This window comes from Phaethon aethereus, assembly GCF_964289735.1.
Source record: "Phaethon aethereus genome assembly, chromosome: 2".
Taxonomy (NCBI): Eukaryota; Metazoa; Chordata; class Aves; order Phaethontiformes; family Phaethontidae; genus Phaethon; species Phaethon aethereus.
Genome location: NC_138582.1, coordinates 160,846,615 through 160,872,518, shown reverse-complemented (window position 1 = coordinate 160,872,518; position 25,904 = coordinate 160,846,615). Strand labels below are relative to the sequence as shown.

The window sequence follows — 25,904 nt, the reverse complement described above, 5'->3', positions numbered from 1 at the left end:
AATCTACTCTACATCATGTTTCTATCCTTCACTTGCTGAGCTGTGACAGTATGCTACGTCAGATAAAATTTCAGTAAAACTACCTCGTGATTCTGAGGGGTAATCTCCCAACTCTTGAATCACTGCTAGCAAGACAATTCCCTCACTGTTTCAGTAATTCTCAGATCCAGAATCAAACACCGTTGCCAGTGAAGCTGGCTTTGTAGGTTTGTATTGCACAAAGTACTCTGAGATGGGTGACACACTGAGGTGTGTCCATCAGGTTTCTAAAACAAGACCTTCTAAATGACATGCAATCATTTCTAAATGTTGACATTTCTTATGTTGCTGGTAAAATTTAACAAAATAAATATTTAAAAAGCAAAGAAAGACTCAGTCTACTAGCTGAAATAAAAAATTTTTCCCGGAAAACAATCAAGTTGTCTGACCAAGAGTAACAGAGTTAGGCCAGTATTTGGATGACAGTTGCAAAGTGGGTCATCACCAACAGCTATACTATATGTCACCAGACATACAATAGCATTCTCTGTAGCTTCAGTCAGGCACTTATCAGCTAGCAGCCTTCTTTAGTGATCATTGAATTTATTCTTTTTTTGCTGCTTTCACTGTTTAAACATTTTCTGGCTCGCTTTCAATATTTCTTGTCATTTAGAAAAACAGTTGTGACACTTAGGCACCATTATCTCAAACAAGCTGAAGCTGGCCATACATTAAGACTCTCAGTCTATAAGGACACGCCTTTCTTTAGGACAAAGTGCTAGAACAGCACACTATTTTGAAGTATCCCCAACTATCATCACAGCTATCTCTTAATAATTTTGAAATTACTTAAATAGCTAGGAAAAAAACTGTAGCATTTCAATAGCTAGAAAAACTACGTGCAAGAATATGGAATAAAAGAAACCTCTGTTGCTTAAAAAATAGCTATTCTTGTCTTACTTTTTCACAGATACCTGCTGTATCTTTTGCCATGAGAAAATCACATTATTATTTTTTCGCTGTGAAAGGCAGTAATTTATCTCTGTATTGACATTTTCCGTTACACAAATGTCTGCATTGTAAAATGGAAGCAAAATACAGTGGAATTATTTTATATTGCCAGTTTCATTATGAAAACACAAGTGCTCTTGCTGTCAACAAGAAAAGTTTAGTGCTACTGAAAAGCATTTAATCTACTCTTGCAAAACATGACATGAGCTGCATGTACATGAGACCAGGCCTCCTAATGACTCATATCCCATTTGTCTTCACAGCACAGATATTTTCAAGGAAAATGTCTTAAACACACACTTTTTTTTTCTATGTATACTTTTTTTGTTACATATAAGATTCTAATTCAAACAAACTAAGGGCAGGTGGGATCCTTTCATGTTTCTATGGTCATGGCTATTTTATTTACTATTACTGTACCGTCTACCAGTTGTTTTTCTGTCATTTGTATGAAACAGGGGGTGAGCCATTAGGAGCCATTCCTAAAAATAAGAAAATTCCATTGTCCAATCATAAAAAATAGTAGACGGGTAAGAGACAAAGTGGTGTCTGAATAAACTTTCTGTTCATTTTTGAAGATGATCGTATGTCAGCCTCTGCTTGTTCCCTAAAATCTCTGCAGCAGTTGCAGAATGCTAAAAGACAGAACCTCAAACACATTTCTCCCTCTGCTATATGTGGAACACCTGCTGGCTTTTTTCTCTTTGATATAGATTTTGGCAATAAATAGAAGACTAAAAAGTCTATATGAGCCAGTGATACAGTGCCCACTGGGGTGTGACCTGAAGTCACAGGACATTCTATTTCTTCAGTCAGAAACACACCACAGAAAGCTGCAGAAGAAGGCACAGAAAGCTGCACTGCAGCAAAACACCAGGCCAAAAAGAATAATGATCCCTTTTCTGAAAAGAATAAAAACCATTTCAGTGCTTTGGGGTCAAAAGCTATTATTGCCATATTTTAAATTCAGATTAGTCCAATTTTTCTATGTGTAACTTCATTCCCAGTTACCATAAAATCAGGCAGTCATATTTGGATTATCCAACCGTAAACACCGCAGAGGGAACTAAACAGACAAGTGCAGAAAAATCCAGTGGTGGCTTTAATGCCTTCTAATACTGGTGGTGAATAGCAGCAGAGAACTCTGAAGAAGGCTTCAGTGTGCATGTGTCTGTAATGCAGCGAGCATTTAACAGCTGTGAGCGCTACTGAACCAGTACCTGAATGCATGAGAACCCTGGACTGGACGTCAGTATTAATAGCATGTACATATACATATATATACACACACATATATGGAAAATTGTTACATGTTGAGGATTTCACTGTCTATCCCAAAATGTAGCAACTTAGCTACATTTGAGCTAAAAACTGAGCACTCTGTGGGTGACGTGAGAGAGTACTACAAGGTAATGGTCATTCCTTCTGTTTTTCAACATAACATAAAACTAGATGCTCTCATCTTCTGAGTACTATCTTGATAATAAATAACTCATACTGGTTTTGTTTCGTTGAAACTCCGCTTGAAATGCTGCTATGTTACTAAGACAGAACAACAATGAAAGATTTTGGTAAAGTGTATAAAGTTCTGGTGGAGATGAAAACCACAGTCCTCAATGGAAAAGAAGCCCTTGGAAGAATCCACTCTTCTCCAAGACTTGCCCAGATGAAAAGCAAGAACTAGGAAGAAATGTGATGTCAGCTTATTTAAGAAATTATTTCTCTGTTATACTACTTCAAGATTTTATCTTGTTCCTATTGACTTAAGTGTTTTAGAAGCCAGTTCTCAAACATCAATTTTAAAATAGTACAAAGGGAAAAAAAGGAAAAATATTTTCTGTCTAGTACTCATTATTATAGAATGAGGACCTCCATCCTTTTCTTCTGCAATTTGTATAAAAATAGTAAGCAACATTTAGATATGCTTATTTATATGACTACATGCAGTCAATGTAAAAATACTGAATACAAAATAGTCATCCATACCAACTTCCTACAGGTCAACTCATTACAAAATTCCTTAAAAAAAACAGCACTTTGCAATCAAATAAGATTTTCACTGAAGCTGATAACCTTTTTATCTTTGTATGGTGGCAAAATTGGCCAGATTTTCTTAGACCCCACTATTTAGAATAAGTAAAAATGTATTTCTTTTAATCATAAAACCACCATTAAATCATTTTACTGTGGAATTACTATCACCATTCACATTGCATGAACAGCAAGGAACAGTGAAGAAGGAAAAATCTATACAGAATACATTTCACAGTAATGTAATGCATGCTAACAAATGAGATAAACAGAAGTGTGATTGATAGATTTCAAGGTCAGAAAAGACCATAGTGAGCATATTCTACATTCAAAACATAAGAGAATGTCATCAAGTATCATCAGGTGGTCGCTGCAATCAGTCCACAATTTCTGTTCGAGTAAAAGTATTGCATCATATGCCCCATTTGAATCAGTTCAATGTCTTATCATCCCAGTGATTAAAAAATACCCATATTTTAGCATAAATTTATTCAGCTTCAGCTTTCATTTTCCACCACTTATTATGGCGCTTTTTTTGACAAATTTAACAACTTCCTCCTTTTACCAGAACTCCAAAGCTGCTGTCAATGAAAGTTTCCAAATTCTTCTCAGTCCAAACCTCCATCTTTCAAAATCTACTTTTTGCACAAGTATAGAGAGGATTTTTATTGCATTGCATCTTATGAATAGGTTTGGGTCATAATCAATAGTAAGTATATTTTTAATAACTATAATGAGGAATATTAACAGCAAGTAATTTACGACAGATGAGAGAAACAACAAAATTAGAACAGAAAGACAAATTATTTTCATCTTAAGTTACCTTAGCCACTAATACTCTCAACTGACTCATTCAGATACAGGTTTTCCCCATATTTCTCACTCATCTTGCATAATATATTATATTTAGAAAAGATAAAATAAGTTATTTTCAAATGTCAATAAAATTATTAACATCTTCAAGCGTGAGCTCCATCCTATTTTTATTAAGAACTTTATATCATTTTGTGCTTTTGGATTGCTGTCATGTCCAACTGTTTTCCAGTACATGTCAAGTGACATGACTAACATGTAACTTTTGGAAATAGTTTTCTCTCTGTTTCTCTCTCTCTTTGTGAATTTCTCTCAGACTTGCTCGTTCACTTCTAGTGGTATTAATTTTGGAAGAATGTTGCTTATTTGCCTATAAGCAACAAATTATGAGCATACATATTGTGTATTTGTTTTAACAGGCAGAATATGAGAGCTCATCCTACATAATGAATATATTATATTCATGCATATTATATATGAGACACAGGTCTCAGATGGTTCTCAGCCTTGCTTCAGGTTTTTTGTGTAAATCTCAAACCTCTCAAAAGCCCCTCTCCACTGTGCAGACAAGATTTGTATTTGAGAAGCAGAGTTTTTATCAGCAGTTCTCATCCTACATCTCTGGTGGAACCATTAGGTATCTTGGACTATTAGAGGATCAGGAATGTGGCTAGTGAGTGTCTTGTAAACAAGGATATAGGCTTTGAGCTTGATCTGTGGGAGACTAGTGTTCAGAGCAGAAAACAACACGAATGTACTTACCTCTGACTGTGTTGCTGAATACATTACAGTGCTATGCTCTGTATTACCTACTCTTTATTAAGAAAAAATAACTTTAAACCACAGTGTATTACCCCACTGAAATCCAGATGAGAGGCAGACAAAGTGCATAAAATCGAGGTCTGCTCATTACCTACCAGCATGAGACGTAATACTTTAGCCAGCTGGACATGGTAAACAGGAATGCTTAGAGACTTTTGCTTTTATAAAATGTACCACTATAAGCATATTTTATGTGGCAAAATGTTACTTGGAAAATAAAAACAATATATCAATTGATGCAAAGATTGCTCCCGTGGCTGCCAATATTATTTCACATTTTTCTCTTGTGTAATGAATAGGGGCACTAAATTTAACGGTTAGTGATATCGTATAATCACCTATCTATCTATTTTAAGAAAAAGCTTATGATCGTGAAGTCCAAAAAGAAGCACTTGTCCTCATTAACTATTCAATATGGCTACAGATTAGAAAGAAAAACACCCTGCAGAAACTTGCTTTCCATGAATAAAAATCTTTGTATACAGAAATCAAGCTCTGCAGAAATCTTGATTGCAGCAAAATATATTAATGGGTGCTACTAAAAAATACAGTGTAAGGTCAAGGAAATTATAAATCTAATGCTTTTACATCACCATGTTCATTCAAGAATTTTTAAAATTAGTATAAATACCTCATTTACATTACACCAAGACCAGAGTTGTCACCACAGTTCTCTACTTGGTATGCAAGCATTATGCACATTTTCTGCTCATAAAAAATAGAGAAATGTCATGATTTGCCTAATGTCACATAGCAGGAAACAGAAATCAAATCCTGTTCTATGACCACTTGACATTCAAAGCCCTTCATAATCTGCTTCCTAATATTCCTCTCCTCTCCTGTCACCTCCTCCTCTTTCAACACTCAAACAACTTGAGTACTCCAACTTCTTGTATTCTTGTTCACTGTTTCCTGTCACGCTGCTAACACATTTGGAGTTCCCTTTCTGAACCAAGATACAACTTCTCCTTTATTCATTAATGCTCATCTTAAAATGCAGTCCTTCATGACTGTCATGGACCATCATAGAAGATATCCCTGTATGTAACCAATTCTTGGTCCTTACCCTTATCTACACAAAACTTTTCAGCCCCTCTGGTCTGGTGCAGATAGGTTGCTAGCACACAATAACTGCATATCGCTCTTACTCCAAGGAGCTAAAAAAATCTTTCTTCTCAGTACAGAAAAGCATTCGCTGTCAGAACTTCAAAATCAGTTAGTGTAAACAGCATATTGTTAACCATCTTTATATTACTACTCATTATACAACTTCTAAATCCTTGCATTTATTATACTGTCTACCTAATTTGTCAACCCCTTCCGAATGGAAGTGCATCGTTTCAAAGGTCTTTAAAAATCCCAACACACTTGGTGGCAATATAAAATAAATAAGCACTATATAGTTCATTATAGAAATTAGAAAAAACAGCAGTATTTCTACATATAAAGTAGCCTACATCGGATGTGAAGACAAGATTTGTTTTCTAATGAGCACAAGAAAAATCCCTAAAAAGTATCTCTGTACTTTTCACAGTACCAAGGCAAGTTAGTACTCTGAGAAAATAAAAGAATATGCTGAATATGAGCAAAGCATCATGAAGCAAACAATCATAAAAATCATGAAGTCTGTTATATTGTAGAACAAGAAGGAAGAAATGTATTTTCAGTCAAGTGTGTCTGTGCTGGTACATTTGCATGATGATTTTTCATGGCCAACAATTTTTTGAAATTAGAAGCAAACTGGAATTTAACTGCATCTTTTTGGTTTAGAGTTAATGATTACTTAGAATTTACTTGGGAGAGTCTTATATTTTAATTGCTTATTTCAAGCAAAAAATAAATCTATAAACAAATCAAGAAGATTACTTTAAAAATGCAAAAAAATTGATTATTCAAAAATATCATTTAATACCAAACTATAATACTCCATTTCTGTAGAGTTAAAATGTACTTCAAGAGAGGGAGGACCACACTACCATTCTACAGAGTTCCTATTACTATGGTTCTCTAAGTTTTAAAAACATTGCAAGAGAATATATTTGCCTTTCATGTGATACAGGTTTTAGGTATAACAAAGGCACTGCTAAGGATTATAAACTTTATCATTAAAAAGTACTCTTAAGACAGAGGATTTGGAAACTATCCCATCTGAAGGTAAGATGCAGATCTCAAGTTTAAAAAGTTCATGGAGATACATTACAAAGTCTGGATGGGAGCTTGCACTCCTCTACACTATATAGACACTCCATTGTCTATAATGGAGTCTCTGTTCACACCATGCTGCTTCTGCAGTTGATGGAAATCTAGTCAGTTTAGCCAAATGTTCCTCGAGTACCATTCATCTCATCCTGGAACAGACACATAAAATAGGTCAGATCAATTATGTCCCATAAGTGCCTCTTTCTCTTCAATGACTATAAATGGGCCATAGAGTGGCTGACTCAACTAGAGACATTTGAAGTGAGATGAATCCCACACCTCAAAACTATCCTGCAAAAGTTTTCTCAATAAAATAATGTTGAAGCATTTCTTACCAAAAGGGTATTTAAAAAAAAGAAAATAAAGACAGAATTTTAAATATCTAATCTAACAAAGTCTGATTTCTGAGAAAGTACTAAATTTCTAGAGCTGAAAAAGAATTTGTTGCATGTTGTTATTTCTACAGTGTTTGTCAATAGTTATAATTTCCAGTCTGTCTGGGATTAGGAAATAATTGAAAAATTGAGCAGAACTAATTTTTGCTGTGATTCCCTCCAGACAACAGATATCTACACATTTTGTGATCTTTTGGAAAAGCTAGAGCTTTTGAAAGTACATAAAAACACACCAATTTTATTGAAACCCACATACTCTTCAAAGACAGTTGGAAAACAGGCATCAGGCTTTTTTTCCTGCTATAAAAAAAAAACAGGCAGCTGATACCTCAAGAAGGAGAGGCTTAGAAATATCACTTCCATGACAATTCCACTCACATTCTGCTCTTATGTAAGCAAAATTAAAAGATTGTTTTATTTTGGGGGTTTTTTTTAAACAAAACCAGCTAACTTCTCTGAACATTCTGATCCTTATATAAACTAAAGCTGTTTGGAGACTGTCACCAGGTCTTTCAGTTAAAAATGTAATTTTCAGAAAATCGAAGTTCTACAGGATACTTCTGATGAAACACTTCACTGGATAAACTGTAAAAAAGTATTCCAGCTAATTGAATCAAAATATTTAATTTGGGGTCAATTTAACACTGCAGTCAGCTGAGCCAGATACAAATGTTGGGACTGTGATTTTGGGTGTTTCAAATCCCCCTTCCAAAGTGTGGCAATGCCTCATGGGTGTGTTGAAGCCTGACCCAGCGACATGACTGGGGCTTCTGATGCACAGCAGTGGCTCAGCAAGTTGTCTCCTGCCCATCATGGGCATATGAGGCTCTGAAGATAGAGCATCAGGAGCAGCAAAACCTTCTCTCTGCCCTCAGGCTGACAAACCTGGTAGTTCAGGCTGACAAAGTTCAGTGGTACCTTAAAACAATTTTTTTTAATATTTCAGTATTTTGCCTTCTCCAAAAATAATCTTTTTTAAATGTTTTATTCCATTAAAACATCCTCATTTTTTAATTTTTGTCCTGATACAGAGCAAAACCAAATGATGAAATATGACAAGCTCCCATAAGAAAAAAATTCCAAATGTTGAACTGATAAAATTAAAACCTCTTCAAGGAACACTCTCTGTTGCAATTAAGGAGTGAAAGAGAAAAAAAAAAAAATAGAGGCAGAACCATCCCAAAATATTATTTATTTCCTTGTTCTGTTGCCTCCTGTAAAACATAACTTTAGTATCTGTACTGCATTTAGAGTTTTAATCCTACGATCACACAAAACTAATGGCTCAAGAAGTTAAAAATAGCAGTGATACAGTATGTAATAGACATACTGCACTTGGGAACAATTTGAGATCTCTTGCTCTTCAAGCAAAAACTCACAATCATTGCTCAAATAACCTACATACAACAGCCAAAGCAGCATCTTTATTTTAAAGAACGTAATAAATATATATTTATAGGCTTACTTTAGAAGAACAAAGCTGTTCTGATAGCTAGTCGATTCAAGGAATTCTTCTGTTCTAAACTGCATATTCAGATAACTAGAAGTACTATTAAAAGGAACAAAGATGCTTCATTTTAGTTAAAATCTCTCACTTTCTTCCTTTAAAGAAGCCTTCAAAAGTTATGCTTCTTTAAGCTGAGTGACTACAAGATTACAAAATATTAATGAATCTTCCTGAAGTTGTATTGCCTTACTCATCAATATTATCATCTTTTGGTTGCTTGTCTCCACACCTGACTATTTTAAGACCTTATTCATTTGTGAAAGTAAACCAAGGCAATAAAAATGGGTTCAGCTGAGGTTACAGTATCCACCAACCTCATATAAGATCATGATAAATCAGTAAAACATACGCCTACTGCACCTCTTTCTACTTTATTCAGTTACATTTTTTCTGAGTGCACTATAGAGCTATTTTCTCTTTAAATTCAGCTTGCTTGAAATCTAGTCTTCCCTCTCACACAGATGTCATGCACGATGGTGCACTTTTATAATTTCACACCCATTTGAGGGGAAAAAAATACTTTTCTTCTGTTAATTATATATGTATTTCTCTATGTGCAAGATATGGTACTCAAGATTAGTAGCTCACAAATTCTTATAAACTGAATAGGGATGGATCTCACCAGTGCTCAGGTAACACCTCCACATTACACAGGTGTTGCAGAAACCGTGATTCTATGAATGGCACACATCCCTTCTACAATAGTACTGGACCATTTTTCCAAAATGAGACAGGAGGGCAACTGATTATTGAAAAACGAGTTTTTAAAACAAGAAGTAAACCAAAAGTTTGTCCTGTTCCTTTCTAATGCCAAGAACAAAGAAATTAGCTGAAGGGCATACCCAAATCCCACTTACATTCGCTTACTCAAAAGTCCAGGTAACTTGATTTCATGCTACCATGCAGAACTGCTACGCAGTCTTAAATTGCTGCCTTCTGCAACAGGCAGAAAGAAGGCTGAAGTAATGGTATTGCTCAGGTGGGTAGAATGATCCAGCTCAAAAGCCCATAATACTTGAAATGTGCTTTCTGCCTTGATGTAATATTTTTCCATTCACACTTTCTCATCTGTACTGAAATACTAAGTATAATGCAGTGGCATGGTTTTTTTCTGCTACTGGTTAGTTATGTACTTTCCATGGCTAAGCAAACCCAGCGGGAGCACTTTAATATAGACTAGAGACTTCTGGCTGGAACACAATTCTAAAAAAAACATTTAACTTAGTGTATTTTCTGCCCACAGTGGCAAGAAATATTTTAGCACTGTATTAGCAGTTTACTAGCAAAAATCCACTTCCTATAAAATATTAGTGTTTCAAGCCCTAATGAGCAAATACTAGCATAATCTTTGATTCACAATTACTGTGACTATACATTTTTTTTCTTTTGAGGATAGTATGTGTATATATCCATCTAGAATACTCAACCGCTTCAGAATTGTTCTATTATTAGTCACAATATCCTCAGGACTGCCATTCTCTTGTCCCCATCAGTCTACAGGGGAACACTACTCTATTCAGGGGGGATGCGATTTGTGCTTACTTGGTTTGCGCTAATTAAGGGTTCCTTAGGAGTAAACCATACAAAGTGCCGTATCAGATTAGACCAAAATCTGTCTCTGACAGTGATCAGTAGCAGTTGCTGAGGGAAAGAGGGTAAGAATGGGGAAATATGACATGGAAATACCATGACACTCACCTTGGTATGACAGTCCCATTTTGCCAGCTTCCCATCCGCCGCTGTCAGACAGCCCTCAGATCTATCAGGCCTCATACAAGCCTGAAGAGCTGATCCACCAATAGAGATGTGTCCCTCAGCAGATGTGCAGAAAAAGGGAATCATAGAATCACAGAATAGTTTGGGTTGGAAGGGACCTTTAAAGGTCATGTAGTCCACCCGCTCAGCAAGGGACATCTTCAACTCGATCAGGTTGCTCAGGGCCCCGTCCAGCCTGACCTGGAAAGTTTCCAGGGATGGGGCATCTACCACCTCTCTGGGCAACCTGTGCCAGGGTTTCATCACCCACATCATAAAAAATTTCTTCCCTAGATCTAGTCTAAATCTACCCTCTTTTAGTTTAAAACCATTACACCTTGTCCTATTGCAAAAAGCCCTGCTAAAAAGCCTGCCCCCATCTTTCTTAAAAGCCGCCTTTAAGCACTGAAAGGCCACAATAAGGTCTCCCCAGAGCCTTCTCTTCTCCAGGTTGAACAACCCCAACTCCATCAGCCTGTCCTCACAGAAGAGGTGTTCCATCCCTCTGATCATTTTGGTGGCCCTCCTCTGGAGCCGCTCCAACAGGTCCATGACTTTCCTGTGCTGAGGGCTCCAGGGCTAGACACCATACTCCAGGTGGGGTCTCACCAGAGTGTACTAGGGATCTTCAATCTATTAATATTTTAAAGCCTTATACAATGGAATGGCAAAATATTACTGAAGGTAAGATTCTTAAAAAGAAAAGTCAGTATCTGAAATCATCCTTTCCCGCTTTGCACCACTTGATGATTTTTTGATAATTCGTTCCACAAATACCATATATGACATTGAAACAAATTCTTACTGTGAAATCTGGAAAAGATTCAGTCAAGGACACTAAAGCTTTTTATCAAATCTGAAAAATATTACTTTACTGTTGCTACAGTAATGTCTTCCTAGTAAGCCCTTTAAATTTAAACACTGTCTTAAGAGAGTTCTAGGTCAAGTTAAAAAGCACAGACAAGCTCTTCAGAGGAATCAAGTTTATATTCAGCATGGGTAAGAATGCAACGGAAAAGGTGAACTAAAGTTTTTAGCTATTTCCATAATGACTTCTCACTTGCTGTGGCCTGTCTTTCTTTCCCCTTAGCCGCTCACTAGTCTCTCTTCTGAGGAGAGAATTCTCAATTGCCTCTAAGGGAAAATTCCTAATAATTTTTTATCCTATAGCAAAATATCATCTTCATTAAAAAAAAGAAAAGCTTAGATTTGCAAAAAGGTATATTTGCAGATATAAGCTTGCACCTCTTGAGGTGAGACCAAGAATAAAAAGCTATTTCCAATTTCTCACATATGGAGAATAACTACACATAGATAACACATGAACTGAGAAATTGCAGAGTGAATAAAAAATTCATTCATGAGGCACCTGGGGATTATAACAGGAATTTATATTTATTTGTTTTGTAACTGCATGATATCTGGTGTTTTAGTGATCTTTAAGGTCCAGAGTTAAAGTCATTCTTCTGGGGGAGAGTTGGCAATATGCATACTGAGGATCATGTTTGGAAAAAGAGGAACAACCTCTTTCAGTTTTCATGCAGTGGTAAAGCACCAGTTAGTGGATTTTTGGCACCAATCTGGTTTCAGAAAAATATTCAGTTAATTTGCAACTTCTCAAATGTAGGATTTTTCAGTCCTTCCCAGCTGTCACCAGATACCTACTCATCGGAGGAGAATGAAAACCAAAACTTCTAACTCATCCTAAAGTGGTCTACTGTATCAATTTTTAAAAAGTAAAGGAAACACACAAAGTATTGTTATTGCAGAAGGCACTCCAAATAGCAGATCCAAACTAATTTGACGAATTCCTATGTAGTTTCATTTTAAAGATCCTGCTCTAATTATCCTATTTGGAAATGCCACAAATTCTTTAAGTAACTAAAAATGTACACAGGTGACTGTACTATGAAGTTTGTTATTACAGAATTTTCTAGTGTGTGACATTTTCATCCTGTTAAAGTGCTCAATTACCAAAGAAATGAGTGAAATAAAAGTTCTGATTCTACAAAAACTCAAGGTCTAATCAAAACTGCTGTAACCTATTTTTTCCCATGCTGAAAGCAAAAGGGCTGAACAGTCCCATTTACTAAGTGACGATAGCACTTACCTATAGTTAGGCACATGACTGAGTATTTGCATTGGTAATCAGAACCAAAATTAAACAGGCAGACTTTATAATAGCTTTCAGGTAATAAACTATTATAGATACAGCCCTCCTGTGATTTATGACATGGAAAAGCTATCATCATAATACCTGACATATGTTATTCACAAATGAAATGTGACTAAAAAAAAATTATGAATAAATATAATGTAAAATACTGTGGAATGAACTAGTGTTAAGAAACTACATGATGAACTTAATCTATTTTCAGCAGAGCTGCCAGTTCATTGATTTTTTACTTACAAAGACCAGGAAAAAGACGCGTTTTATACTGACTCTAATATAACAGAGATTATTATAACACACTAACTTCCAGCTTGCCACATTTAAAGTCTATTTATTCCTAACACTACCTCTCCCCATTTTTTTCTGGTTTTCTGTTTGCCATCATGTCTGGTCTATATCAGTATTCATTGCTTGAATTTATACACATTTGTAAAATTAATTTCTGAATCTTTACTTTGTAAGAAAGTTATGTATTTTATCTAACATGTACCCAGGAAGTGTCATATCTGCAGTCTGTAAATGGTCTGGGGTTGGTGTCTTTTTACAAACTGGTATTTAGTTGACATCTGACAACTGGGAAGGACTTTCCAAAGGTTGCATGGCAATGCTGAAGCTGGTCAAACAGAGTTCTGTTAGCACAGCTGACAAGAACTGAAGGGACTGGAAGGTGGAAAAAAATCCCAGGTATAAATGAGTCTTCACTAAACAGAAACCACAGTAAAAATGTGGATTCTTCACCTCAAGACAGTATCCATTTTGGAGTACAAAAAGACCAAAAAGAATCTGTCTCTCTCTGGGAAATTTCATTAAGTGTTCTGATAATTAGGTTAAACTGACAGTCTGGTGAAGCCAAACCAGAATTACAGGCGTAAGAATGCTATGGGATCCTTCTGTACACCTTTTTCTTTATATAACAGCTGTTTTACTGAATTCTGAATAGAGTAGAATACTTGCTTTCTTTTCATTTGTGAATGAACATTGTCTAACACAAGAGTGACTTAGGTGTGGCTGGCAAACTACAGAACACTGCACCCTCTGTTCCCCAGGGATTGATAATCCCAAATAAAGTAACACTCACACCCCATTCTACAGGATGAGGGCTGCAAGATGATACACCGCCAAACCACCAAAGCCCATCCTTCGGCAAGAAGAATTCTCTCAGTTGCATTAAGCGGCGTTTTTTTGTCAAGTAGCAGGAAAACATGGGAGCTCCCGAGCCAAGGCTATCTTCCAGACTGCAACAGAGACAATGGAAAATTTACCAGAAAGAAAATGTTCAAATATTTGTTTGCTAGTACGCTGTCTGAAATAGAGCTAAACGTATTCTATAAAACCAGCTCTAGGCAAGACCTATTCAAATATTTGATGTCTTAAATCACCTTAAATCCAGAAAACCTGGACTAATATCAGTGACATCAGAAGGAACTGAAGCTGCAACCATTCTTATTTACACCAAACACAAAAAAACCTTTAGAAAAACTGGTAAAGCTATTAATGAAAGGCTGTATTCTATATATTTTCAACAGAGGATACATATATATTCTCTGTTGACAGCAGAGTCTCCTTGGGCAGTGGTTAAACTTTCATCTTGAAGTAAGTTAGCATTATTCTAGTCCTAGATGGACAAAGAGAAAGATAATTAAATGAATGTTAAAGGAGTGTTAGGTGGCCAGACATATGTACACCCAAATTCAGATTGTGGCAGCTTCGTGCAGAGCTTTAGGTGAGGCTCATCCCCCCTTTTTACATGCACCACAATTTAATTTAGTCCCTCTGGTATGAACCTCTCTGAACGGCAGGTTCAGAGAAAGCAGCACAGCCGTGCTCCTTATAACAACCCGCGCAGCCACCCCGTCACTGGGAGGCTGATCATGTCAGAGCTCTTCCCCACCCGCAAAACTATGAAAATACTTCAATAATCTGAAGATGATAAAGTATTGTTCTAAAATTCTCTCAAGTAATTCTTTAATTAGGAAAGTTTAACAACCTGGTGTGATCAGCTCCTTCATTCAAGCTGAATCAGATCCTTCATAGAAGCTGTGTGTTCTACTTTCTAAAATGTCAGCCATTTCACAGCTGTTTATTCTCAAGCCTGTGTGCTGTGTCCATTTCCTCCTCCCTTAGTTATTTACTTTCAGATTATAAACTCGTTAGAGCAGGTGTTACTCAGAGAAACAAAAGCAAATGGACAGAAAAGAAAAAAGCCCTCAACTGTAGATCTTTGTCATGTTGGACAGCAAAAAAACAAACAGATATAGTACTAAAACAACCTTCCCGTTCTGCTTTTTAAATGTTATTTGATTATGGCATTATGAATGTTATACTGTCTGAAAGTGTGAGTGATTTCTCCCAAAGAACATGATTGCTTTATTTTTCTGCAGCTCTTAAGATGGAAAATAACCAGAGAGCATCAGTTAACTCTAGTTTTTCCTTCAAAATTCCTTCAAAATTTCTATTTTCACTAGTATTGCATTTATTTTGAATATGCAATTTTTATAGCTGCCCTTTGTCCTTGGAAATCATCCCCTGCATGTAATGTATGTTGGTAAATTGTAATTATGAGCTGACCTAGTTAATCTCCAGATAGGTAGTACTAACAAGAATATTCTAGCAACTTTGAAATTTCACTTCATAATTGAGGAAAGGGAAAATTGCAGAATTTTACTCCAGATTTCAAAGGTTAAAAAAAAAATTCTTAAATATAGATCAAACAAAAATAAAAAATCTAAAAGGAATACACTGTGCTGAAGAAATTGGGGGAGTTTATCTCTGCCAATGTGTTCACCTACCTAAATGCTTGATGATATTTACCTTGGTATCTTGTCTTCATTAATATCCAGCTATTTCCAGAAAGTCAAGACAGTTGTATAATTCCCAAATTTCCCTTTTACCCTCCTTTTTTTCTTCCTCTAGGACATAAGTAAGAAGTGGGACAGTCACCGGTGACTACAGCCTTCTCCAAAAAATGGAAGGAGTTGCTATAACCCACCGAGTCATACCATGAAAGTAAGAAACAGTGTCTAGCTGAGAAGCTGGGATGAGAGGTGAGGCCAGGTCACAGAAGAAGTTGGGTATAATATTTTTCTAGCGTAAGCAAGGCATTGCACTGACTACATATTGAGAATATTGAGTTGTGCTAAAATCTAGAAAAAGAAGGAAGATTTTATGAGTAATATCTCACTGAAGATATTTGATAGCCTAACATCTATCATATCAGATAGCAAATAAAGCTGAAATATAAACAGCAAGTATATGAAGTATTCCACAAGCTAAACTAAAATTATAACAAATCATTTTGCCAAGAGAAACACACCGTAATATATACATTCTTTAAAAAATAGAATAGACATTCACATTCTTTGCTTGTGATTTATCTGCATTAATCAAGGGTTATAATCTTTGATGCCACATTTTTAATTCAGCACTGAAGAGTAAATAGAATTTAAAATCCAACTTACAAATCAATTCTGTAAGAGAGGTCAGGTTAATAGGAGACAATCTTTCATAAGGATTTAAGTCAAAGTTTCATTCCATGGAGAGCCCAGGGGCAATAGTGGCATAAATTAATCCTATCCCCAAACCCATCTCCCTGTTGCCATTTCATGGGTACCAGCACTAATACCAGCGCTGTTTTCACTGCTTGTGAGCAAGGCTGTGATTTAGATTCTTTTTTTTGTTGGTTTGTTTCAGCCAAACCAATACCCTTTACAAAGGCAAGATCAAGCAGTCACTGGCAGGAATACCATAAACTTTTGGTTTTGCTACACATTCTATACTGCAAAGCTGCAGCCTGATAATAGTTGAAGAAACACTGACCATTTCTTAACACACAAACTTTTCCTCTGGCCTGAAGATGAGACATGACCCTCCAGGTGAAGTAAAGCAGTTGTCTGAAACAATTGCTCTGAGTTTAACTGAATTGTATTAACTAACTAAAAAAGCCATAGAAAAAAGATAGTCATCCTGGTGCAGAGTAGAATATTAACAAGAGAAGAGGTTATAATATCTTTATCCCTTTTAGGACAGCAGTAGACAGACAGGTAATTATCTCCTGCAGAATAATGAGAGCACAAGATTTCTGTGTGCCAGAAATCCAAAATATCTACCAGTTTTTCAGCATCCAAGATTGATTATCATAAGGGTTTTTGTAGAATTTGCTGAGGTTCAAACTTGAGAGATGAAAGATTGTTTTGGGGGGATGGAGTAAAAATGGTTTTTTTACATGTGTCTGGATATTTCCTGACTTTTGTTGAACTTTGTAAGTTTATTATAATAGGTAGTGTGTGTTTTGTCTTTGTTGTATTGTTTTCTATGAGGACATCTGGAAGTACATTACATTTTGGGAGGCACATATATCTCTGTGCATTAATTTGTACTTGTTGGCTATGATTTCAAGCTTATGTAACTATCATTGCATGCTGCTAAGCTATGACTGAAAAAAAAGACCTTACACCCACTACAACCAGCTGTACTTCCCATAAAACTTCTAGTTACTGATTTTTACTCTTTAAAATAGCTTGTTTTATCAACATATTAGTTTGAAGCAAAATAGGTATGCAACGTTAAATGCTAACTATCCATTCAGAGAGACTGTGCATCAACAAACTGTGTTTAGTATTTAAGTATGTTTCACTGAAAGAAACTATAGGAGAAAACACAGTAAGATGCAGTCGTTTACTAAGCTACTTCACTTCTCAAAAGGAATAAATTCCATAAAGCTAAGCCCCTCTACTCTTTTCAGAAAAAGGTTCTTTAATTTTTTAGTGTGCACAGCTGTTCTGAATGGCATACTATTATTGGGAATGCTATAGTGTATGGATACTATGAAATGGTTAAGATAAAAACAGAGCCCTTCCACTCCAAGTAAAGCCCCTAAAACTCACATAAGAAAACTCAGTAATCCGTTGTATACATTAACCTCCATACCCTTCATGCTTTCTCTTGACTGTCCAAAACTACTAAGTCTTCATGGTCCCCCTCCTTCAGCTCTTCAATATCAGACTCCCTTACCATTTGTCTACCTTACCTGCAGACCTCCTGTTCATTTACCTGCTTTTTCCCCTTTGCTTTCTCATTCTGTTAAGCTTGTTTCTTCTCTGTCTCATTCAGAGGTCACCTTCATTTGTTTGCAATTACCAGAGGGTGATTTTCTCCAGGAATTTTTTTTTCCAGGACTACTAATATCCTTCAGCTACCTCACTTGTTTCAGTCCCTTATGTGACAAACCTGCCTGACTAGTCACAGGACCTTCCTAAACAGCTTACTTGCAAGACCTAGATATCTAAGTCATGCCTGTGGTTTTGAAGTAATGTAGTAGGTGATCCGCAACCAACCTAACTTTAGTTTAAGCTGCTTCATTAGTCTCACCTCAGTGGGGAAAGACAGGTGAATCACTCTCCAAATGTGCTTACCTCTCCTGAAGTTTAACATGAGCTAAGTGCAGTACCTACCACGTAGATATTTACGGCCAGATACTCACCCTAAGCTGGGAAATATGTTAAGACAATACTAAGTGGAAAGCAATAGCTGCATTCAGGGAGACATTTATCTGACCTATGTTAGATATATACATTTGGGTAAAATTAATTGGAATTTATAAACTAGATGTAGGTTAAAAGGAAACTAGAGTGATTAGCTCAAATGACATTTAACTGATGAATCCCACCCCTTACATTAGGACAAATAAATCTTTTTGTTCTATCCCCAGAGCAGTTTCTCATAGTCTACACACATTTTCTAACTCCTTTTTTGCCACAGCTTTGGCATAAATGAATGTATTAATATTTCTATTTTGTGAATCCCTTTTCCCTTTTGTCACCTTGTCTAATTTTTTCATACCTCAAGCTGGTCCATTGAACATCTCAGTTTTGCTGCTGCATTTCACTGTCTCCTCCATGAGAAAAAGTAACTCCACTCAATCATCAGTTCACATCTTTACAGATCCTATACAACTCACTAACCTCCATTCCTGATCTCCAGCTCCAAAAATTTTACTCCTACTAAACATGTCATTTCTCACTCCCTCTTTTAAACAACCACATTCCCAACATGCCTCTATTCCTTGGCATCTCTTCTGACTGTTCCCCTCCAAGCATGCTCTTCTTCGTCTGCATCTTCACCTGCTTCTTCAGTTGCAAACAAAAAATCATTTCACCAGCAACAATATTACTTACTGCCTTCCTATATTTATTAATAATGACCATGCTGAGCTTAAACAAAGATACATCCAGCTCAGCACCCTCTCTTTGACAGAGACTAGCAGTGGACTTTCCATCTTGGATACTTTCCTTCCTTTGCCAATTTTATCACCAAAACTACATAGACCTTTCCTCCAGTCTTTATAGAATGCCCTCCTAAACCTGCCTGTAAACACCAACACAGATTTTAGCAAGACCTTATATATACTGATTTTGTAAGAATAATTTCAGAGATTTATCTAAATTTTAGGCTACAGTGGAAGGGGGGTGAAGCCAAAATATATATCCTTTTCAGGAAGCTGGAATATATGTTGCCTTTTGGTTTCCACAGGAAGGAAGTCTTCTTATAGATTTGGATGTGTATGGCCAATGGTAATCACCTACATCTGAGCTCATATTCCTATGTTCTTTCCAGCCAACGGAAATCTGATCGACGCAGGACACCTCAGCACCCTGCTTATCAGTGGGCTCCAGTACCTCGAGGGACTGCAGTTGCCCTTTTCTCACTAATGGCAGTCTCTCCACACTGACGTTTACAAGGATTGTTGTTCACTGGAACAATGTACACAGGGAACTGCCTATTTATCATCAGTGTGTCAACATTAACTACCCTTCGCTATTTTAGCAGAACTGACCAAATATTCCAGGATCTATCAACAAGGAGTACCCTAATTTCCTCTCAGTAGGCTGACCGCCAGCATGGTATGATGATGGTGTGGTATGATGATGGTGTGGTATGATGAAGTTTTTGGGACTGGTATTATTCGTTGGTAGCAAAAAAAGGAGGAAGACAAGTAGAAATATTCTCTTTTATTTCACCAAACACAGAGAAATGTTGGGAGTACACTCAGGTAGGAAGCAGAAGCAAGCTTATATTTCCAAAACCTTGTCTGTTTTCTTTCAATCAGTAAACCAAACAAAAAGAAAAACACTCCCTAGAAATTCCATCCTATGAACAACCTTTAGAGCACCAGGCAATGACTTCCTTTTACTGACAGAGAAATAATTCACTTCCTGTCCAGTTGAAACTTTCAACAAATGCAAGTTAGATAATAAAAAGATATTGCAGAAAAGGATATTGCAGAATAGTCATGGCATGATGCCAAAACCATTAATGCATGTTCTTACCTTTAATTCAATGGAACTAACATGCCTTGATATTAAGCTACTTTCAAGTTGCTTTCTAACATAACTGATTACTTAAGAAACATTTCTAGAATATACAAAAATACTTTTGACAAAGGGAACCATACAGCTACCTACACTGAATCCTTCATGTTCTGAGCACATAGCATTGTCTTAATTAAATTATTTTGTTGATATTTTTATTTGCTAGCACTGTATGATAAATTACACTCCATTATCAATAATTACATCAGATCAACATGATATCAAAATACCTGACTGCCTATGAGAAGATCCAAATTAATAAAGCTGGAAAGTCAGGCAATTTTATCTACTGAACAGATGGTAACACTGTAATTCCCCTACTTTCTCAGCCAGTCTGCCACAGGCCTCAACCAGCATTTTGATCCAAATTCTACTGAAGTCAATGGGAAGGTTGATGACATTGACTTCAGTGAGCTCAGCTCAGAATTGCTGCAAGAAGCAGGATTTCAGTCCTCATGGCTCTCCAAGACAGTTGACAATGATAGTTGAGAAGAATTTGTTAGTTTTGTTATGGCAATTTCTACCCAACAAGAACTAAACCAAGACCTACTTTTTTGCTATTCCCCATGAAACAGCCATAGATAAAAGCTCTCTATCACTACTTCCTTTAGATTGCATTTGAAGCACTGAATAAAAATCTAAAAATTTTGTCTTTTTTCATCTGTCCTGCTATTTATAGTATAACATTGGAGAAATGCTTTCCACCAATGATAAAGTCCCCTTGCAATTTCTAACTTCTCTTCAGCTTTAATCAATTAAAATTCCTAATTCATGTCTAAAATAGTTTTCTTCAGCTGTTAAACATACATACCATGCTTTGTGAAATTATTACAATTAACATGCAATATTATTTAATACTCTTTGAGTAACGTTGCTAGCATTAACTCCATTTAAGCTCCAGTGGAATGTAAAACACTGTCTTTGGTCACTGTATGTGTCAGAAACTCACAGCTACAGGTTTAGAAGAATCTTTCATGTTTATAAGCTGAAATATGACCAGCTTGTCTTTTTGTTAGTTAGTTAAAAAACAAAGTCACAGCCATTCAACTTGCAGAAATTTTGCATATGATTATTTGAATACAACTTTGAGGAACTTTTTCTTGTGTGGTGCATAGAACAAATTTTTCCAGAAATTTCCATGGCATATTAATGTATTCATTCAAGAAGAAAATGCAGACCGAAAAATGGGATTGCACACAGCACAGAAGATCAAAATATATTGAAAAATTATACTTGTATTCACTGAAGGTTATAAGCATCATTTTACACATTAGAGGTCAATGTGAAGGCACTGCAGAAAGCATGCACTCCCTTTTCTGATACATATGAGGATGACTTCTGCTGTAAGGTATCGGTATTTTAGGACTAATGAAATACTGTGATCAACAATATTCACAGTTTACTTTGTACCAAAGTTCTCTGCCTCACCGAGCCTATCAAATATGAAAATAAAATATCACTGCAACTTTCTGAATAGATTAGTCTCCTTAAAAAGTTGTACAACTGCATGAAAATGCTTTAATTGTTGGAGCTCCAATTTTTACTAAAGTAACTGCTTAGTGTTTATTGGAAGGCATTTTATGTTTAACTGCTTCCTCAGCATAACTATTTGCTAATAAGAAAATGTCTCATTGAAAAAGATCCATACCATTGCTACAGGAGCAGAATAACCCAAATCTGAGGAAATTAGCAAACATGATCAGCATATATTGTTCACAGATGATTACTTTGTAAAACACTTTTAAAAAGAAGTTCCATAATCTTAAATGGACTGTGTCTTCTAAACAAATAAAGATTTATTTAGAATATTAAACTCCCACCCCACTGTTTCATCAAAGACTACTGAACACTAGTATGTACTCAGCTGATTTTTTTCTGCAGAAAAGATAGGAATCTCTCTGCTGGGCTAAGCCTGGGCAAGAGACAAAGAGAGGGGAAGGGCTATACTTTTCCTCGTTTGTTCACATTTAAAATGCTACTATAAATGTCAAGAAATGGAAGAACATGTGCTTTTGTTGATAATACCATCTTGTAGAAACACCTTCCCACAGGAACAATCTACAAAGCCACAGGAATTATATAGGTAGAAGAAGCACAAATCCAAATCTTTTATCTTACTTAACTGTAACTTTAAAACTTCCAATTTTTTAAACAAGTTTGTAAGTAAGTTACAAAATAAACAGGTCACCATTTGGAAGTGATTACTATATTGGAAAACAGACAAAAGTTGACAAAAAGAAGAGGAAAAGAATGAAATTGGATGAAAACTTCCTATGAAATGGTAAAGGTCATGAACTTCTACTTCTGAACCAGTTTTTAGGAAGACTTTCTGAAATGCTTAATAGGAATAAATTAATAAAAAAATGTTGCTATAATTACATGGCTTTTAAGACAGTCTCCAGCACATATTATAGAGGTTCCACAATGCATTTGTGTTCAATTTTCAATTAAAGAAAATGAGACTGTGCACCAGAAGAAACCAAATTAGTATCTTCAACCTGTAACCTCAGAAATCTTGTAAAATTACAGTTGCATCTCTTGATTGCATCTAAAAATTGTAGTCTAAAATTGAACAGAATCTATTATAATAAATAGTTTGAACTCAAGATTGATGATATCTGAAACACTGGTCAATAAAGAAATCAAGGAACTCTAAGGGAAGAGACAGCTAAAACTGTTTCAGTTCCAGCAATGCAAACATTTTCCTGCATCTTGTCAAACACAAGGAATCCTTTCCCATCTTTCACAAAGATCTGTGAGATATCGGATAGTTCTCTATCCCAGCAAGAAGCAAAAAGGCTTAACTTGTTTACTGCTGTTGAAATATCGCTGAATTACACCTCCCAGACCACTGAATTCACTACGTAAAATCAAGCCCACTCTTCCCCCATTCCCTTCCATGCAAGGACAGTCAGGCAGTCATCCTTGCTGAGGCAGAAGCACAGAGAAGCTACAGGGAAGTGACGAACACACAAACATTGTTTTGTAGCTACAACATGCTGAAAAATATTTTGTGATCTGGACTGATTTGCAGTTTATGTTTAGGGACAGAGAATCAAAATCTGACTAGTTTGAAAGTACAACGTATAGCCTATTGCATCATTAAAGGTAAAAATTACAGCTATTACTCTCAATATTTTTATGCAAGCTTTCTCCTCAGCAGATTAGGAGAAACAGTCTATATCTATAGCAACCAGGAGAGAGGAGGGAGGGATATATCCAGTCCAAACCGTTTCTCCTTAAAACCTCACATTGCTACCTTCACTATAGCAAGCATTTAATAGCCCATTTTTATTGCCACTTGACTGAAGCCTCATTAGAAACACAGTCAGCTGATTTTAATTCTTTTTTAATAAACAGAATGTACATGAGGAAGACTGCACTGATACTTCTGTGGAAGGCTTCCTTTGTTTCATAAAGTCATTTTATTTTTTGTCTTACAAAAAGATTTCTTAGGGACAGCTAGTTTACCTTTCACTCTCTGATCTCCATAACCACTCCAGATAGATAGGTATTAAAGTGCGAAAAAATACAAAATTCTCCAACTTATGACCTTCTTGACTTACAGTGAGTTTTGGAAAGATACTGTAAGTGATATGAGACTGACTGTATTAGTAGATATCACTGGAGATCATTCTGGTGAGCACACAGTCATGAGTGTCTCAGTGCAAGGAAAGGACTAGCCAGGGAGAGTGGCACAGTAGAATAGCTTTGATCTTAAACACAGAGTTTGTTTTCAGGATCCCTTCCTGTTAATGTGGGTCATTTTAGCAGGTGGGGATGTTCATTGCAGACAGCATCTTCTAAAAGAGGAAGGGGTTGGTCAGAGAATGTCTCAACAGAAAAAGGCTGTTTAATGGTCTTTGCTGGGGACCACCGGGTATTTTTAGACACTTCTAAAACAGCCTTAACAAGGAGCCAATGCTGACTTCCACCTCCAGCAGGATGAGTTAGGGGTGGACACCAGTGAAGGTTGAGCTGCATCTGGGGGTTTGTGGCCTGAGGATTTCCTGTGGTTTCCAAATACGAGGGCAGTTTAGGAGGAGGGTTAAATATGTGGCGGCTGGATGCATTTTTGGTGACTCGCCACTGGCGTACCTTGACTTCAGGGGCCTCGAGATTGTCTCGGCGAAGTTTTCAGCATGTGGGAACACTCGGTGAGACCGACTCCTCGGAGGTGTCCCCAGAGATCCCCCCGCTGGGGCAGCTGCGGCCCTGGGCCGGCCTCGGGGTGACCAGGGACCGGAGGGGAGAGGCGAGACCCAGGAGGTGTGAGGGACCGGTAGCTGGTCGTGAGGAGCCAGAGGACAGGGACCCTCGGCGGGCAGCTGCGCCATAAGGAGCCAGAGGACGGGGCCCCTCAGCGGGAGACGGTCGTGAGGGGCCGGAGGACGGGCCCGTCACCGGCAGCCGTGCGGGCGCGGCCGCCGGGGGCCTGTCGAGCTGCCCCTGAGGAAGCCCTCGGGCAGCAGCGGAGGGAGCCAGGGGACGGCGCGGCCCCGCTCCCCGTCAGCCCCACGCCTCCCGCCCCTCGCCCCACTCACCGATCCGCGCCTCTGCGGCGGCTCCGGCGGAGGGCGGTTGGCTGCGCGGGGCGGCGGCGAGGACCTGCAGCAGCGGCGGCAGCAGCAGCGGGAGGACGGAGCCGAGCGCCCCCATCATGCCTGGCCCATCGCAGGCGGCTGTCCCGCTCCCCTGCGCGCCGCCGCCAGCCCTCACTCCATGCCGCCCGCCCGCCCTTTGCCTCCCGCAGCCGCTCCCGGGCTCGGGCGAGCGGCAGCCGCAGCAGATTCAACACCCAGGACAGCGACGGGAGCCGCCTGCCCCCGCCCCCGAGCCGGCCCCGCCCCGCCCCGGCCCGGCCCGGCCCGGCCCGGCCCGCCCGCCCGGCAAGGCGCGGGGGGGCAGCTCGCGCCGGCTCCGCGGTGCCGCCTTCCTGCTCCGCGCTTCGCGCTACCCGCCCGCCCGGCCGCGGTGGAGGGCCCTGCCCTGCCTGCCGGGATCCCGTGGCAGCGGCCCCCCCTCCGGCAGAGTGAGGGCAGGGGACGTCCCCCGGCCCCTAAATCGTCACGGGCCCTGACGGAGGCTCCGCCTCAGGCGGGCCGCCAGCCTCCGGGCACTGCCCGACCCCTGCGCCGCCGGGCGAGGGGCAGCGGGGATCGCTGCCGCCGGAAAGGCTGTTCGCTTGAGTCCCCCCATAAAGATGGCTGAGGATGGGGAGGGAGGTATTAAATGTGCTTGTTCCACACACCTGTATGTAAAACCAACGCAGGCCCTGTCAAAGTTTTGTCCTGAAAAACACGCTAGCTAGGTGGTTTCTCCCTGTGGCCTCCTCAGTAGTGGTTTATTTACTGCTATTTTTTCCGCATAAGATTACTTGCCATCCTGAAAGGTTTCATGAGCCCTCAGGCAAACACCTCCCACAGCTGAGGTGTGCGTGTTTGCCTGGGAGACGTCCGCACGGGTGACGTATTTATCCTCCACCTCCTGTCCCCGATTCACTCCACGCGAGTGGGACGATCGGTCTGGGCTGCCGGGAGGGAGCGGGAGTCTCAGACACGAACCCCTGTGCTCCCTCCTCGTTCACAGGCTCTCATTTCTCGCAAACTCGGTGTACCAATATTTAGCCTTTAACGCAGCAGTCACAGTCCCCGAGGTGAAACAGTGCAGCTGCCATGCTTCCTGGCAGGGGATGCGTTTTTGACCAGGACAGCCAGCTCCATGCCACTGCGGGCAATGGCTGGTCCCAGCCCTCTCCATCACCCAACATCTGCTTTATTCCTCCCTGAAGATTCAGAGTCTCTCAAGTTTCTTCATCCTTGAGGTAAACAGCTCTAATTATACTCCTTGAT

The 25,904-nt window shown here is 38.4% G+C and overlaps 1 protein-coding gene across 1 annotated transcript in view; it reads right to left on the bottom strand.

Moving 5' to 3' along the window:
- PTPRN2 (protein tyrosine phosphatase receptor type N2) overlaps positions 1-24,816 on the bottom strand; it is a gene marked incomplete at its 3' end in the record, with an annotated part of 669,211 nt that extends 644,395 nt beyond the window's left edge. Inside the window, exon 1 of the mRNA XM_081996867.1 lies at positions 24,597-24,816. Coding sequence (XP_081852993.1) covers positions 24,597-24,714 — 118 coding nt within the window. The 5' untranslated portion in view covers positions 24,715-24,816. The remainder of the gene's footprint in view (positions 1-24,596) is intronic.
- Positions 24,817-25,904: the final 1,088 nt, after the last annotated feature.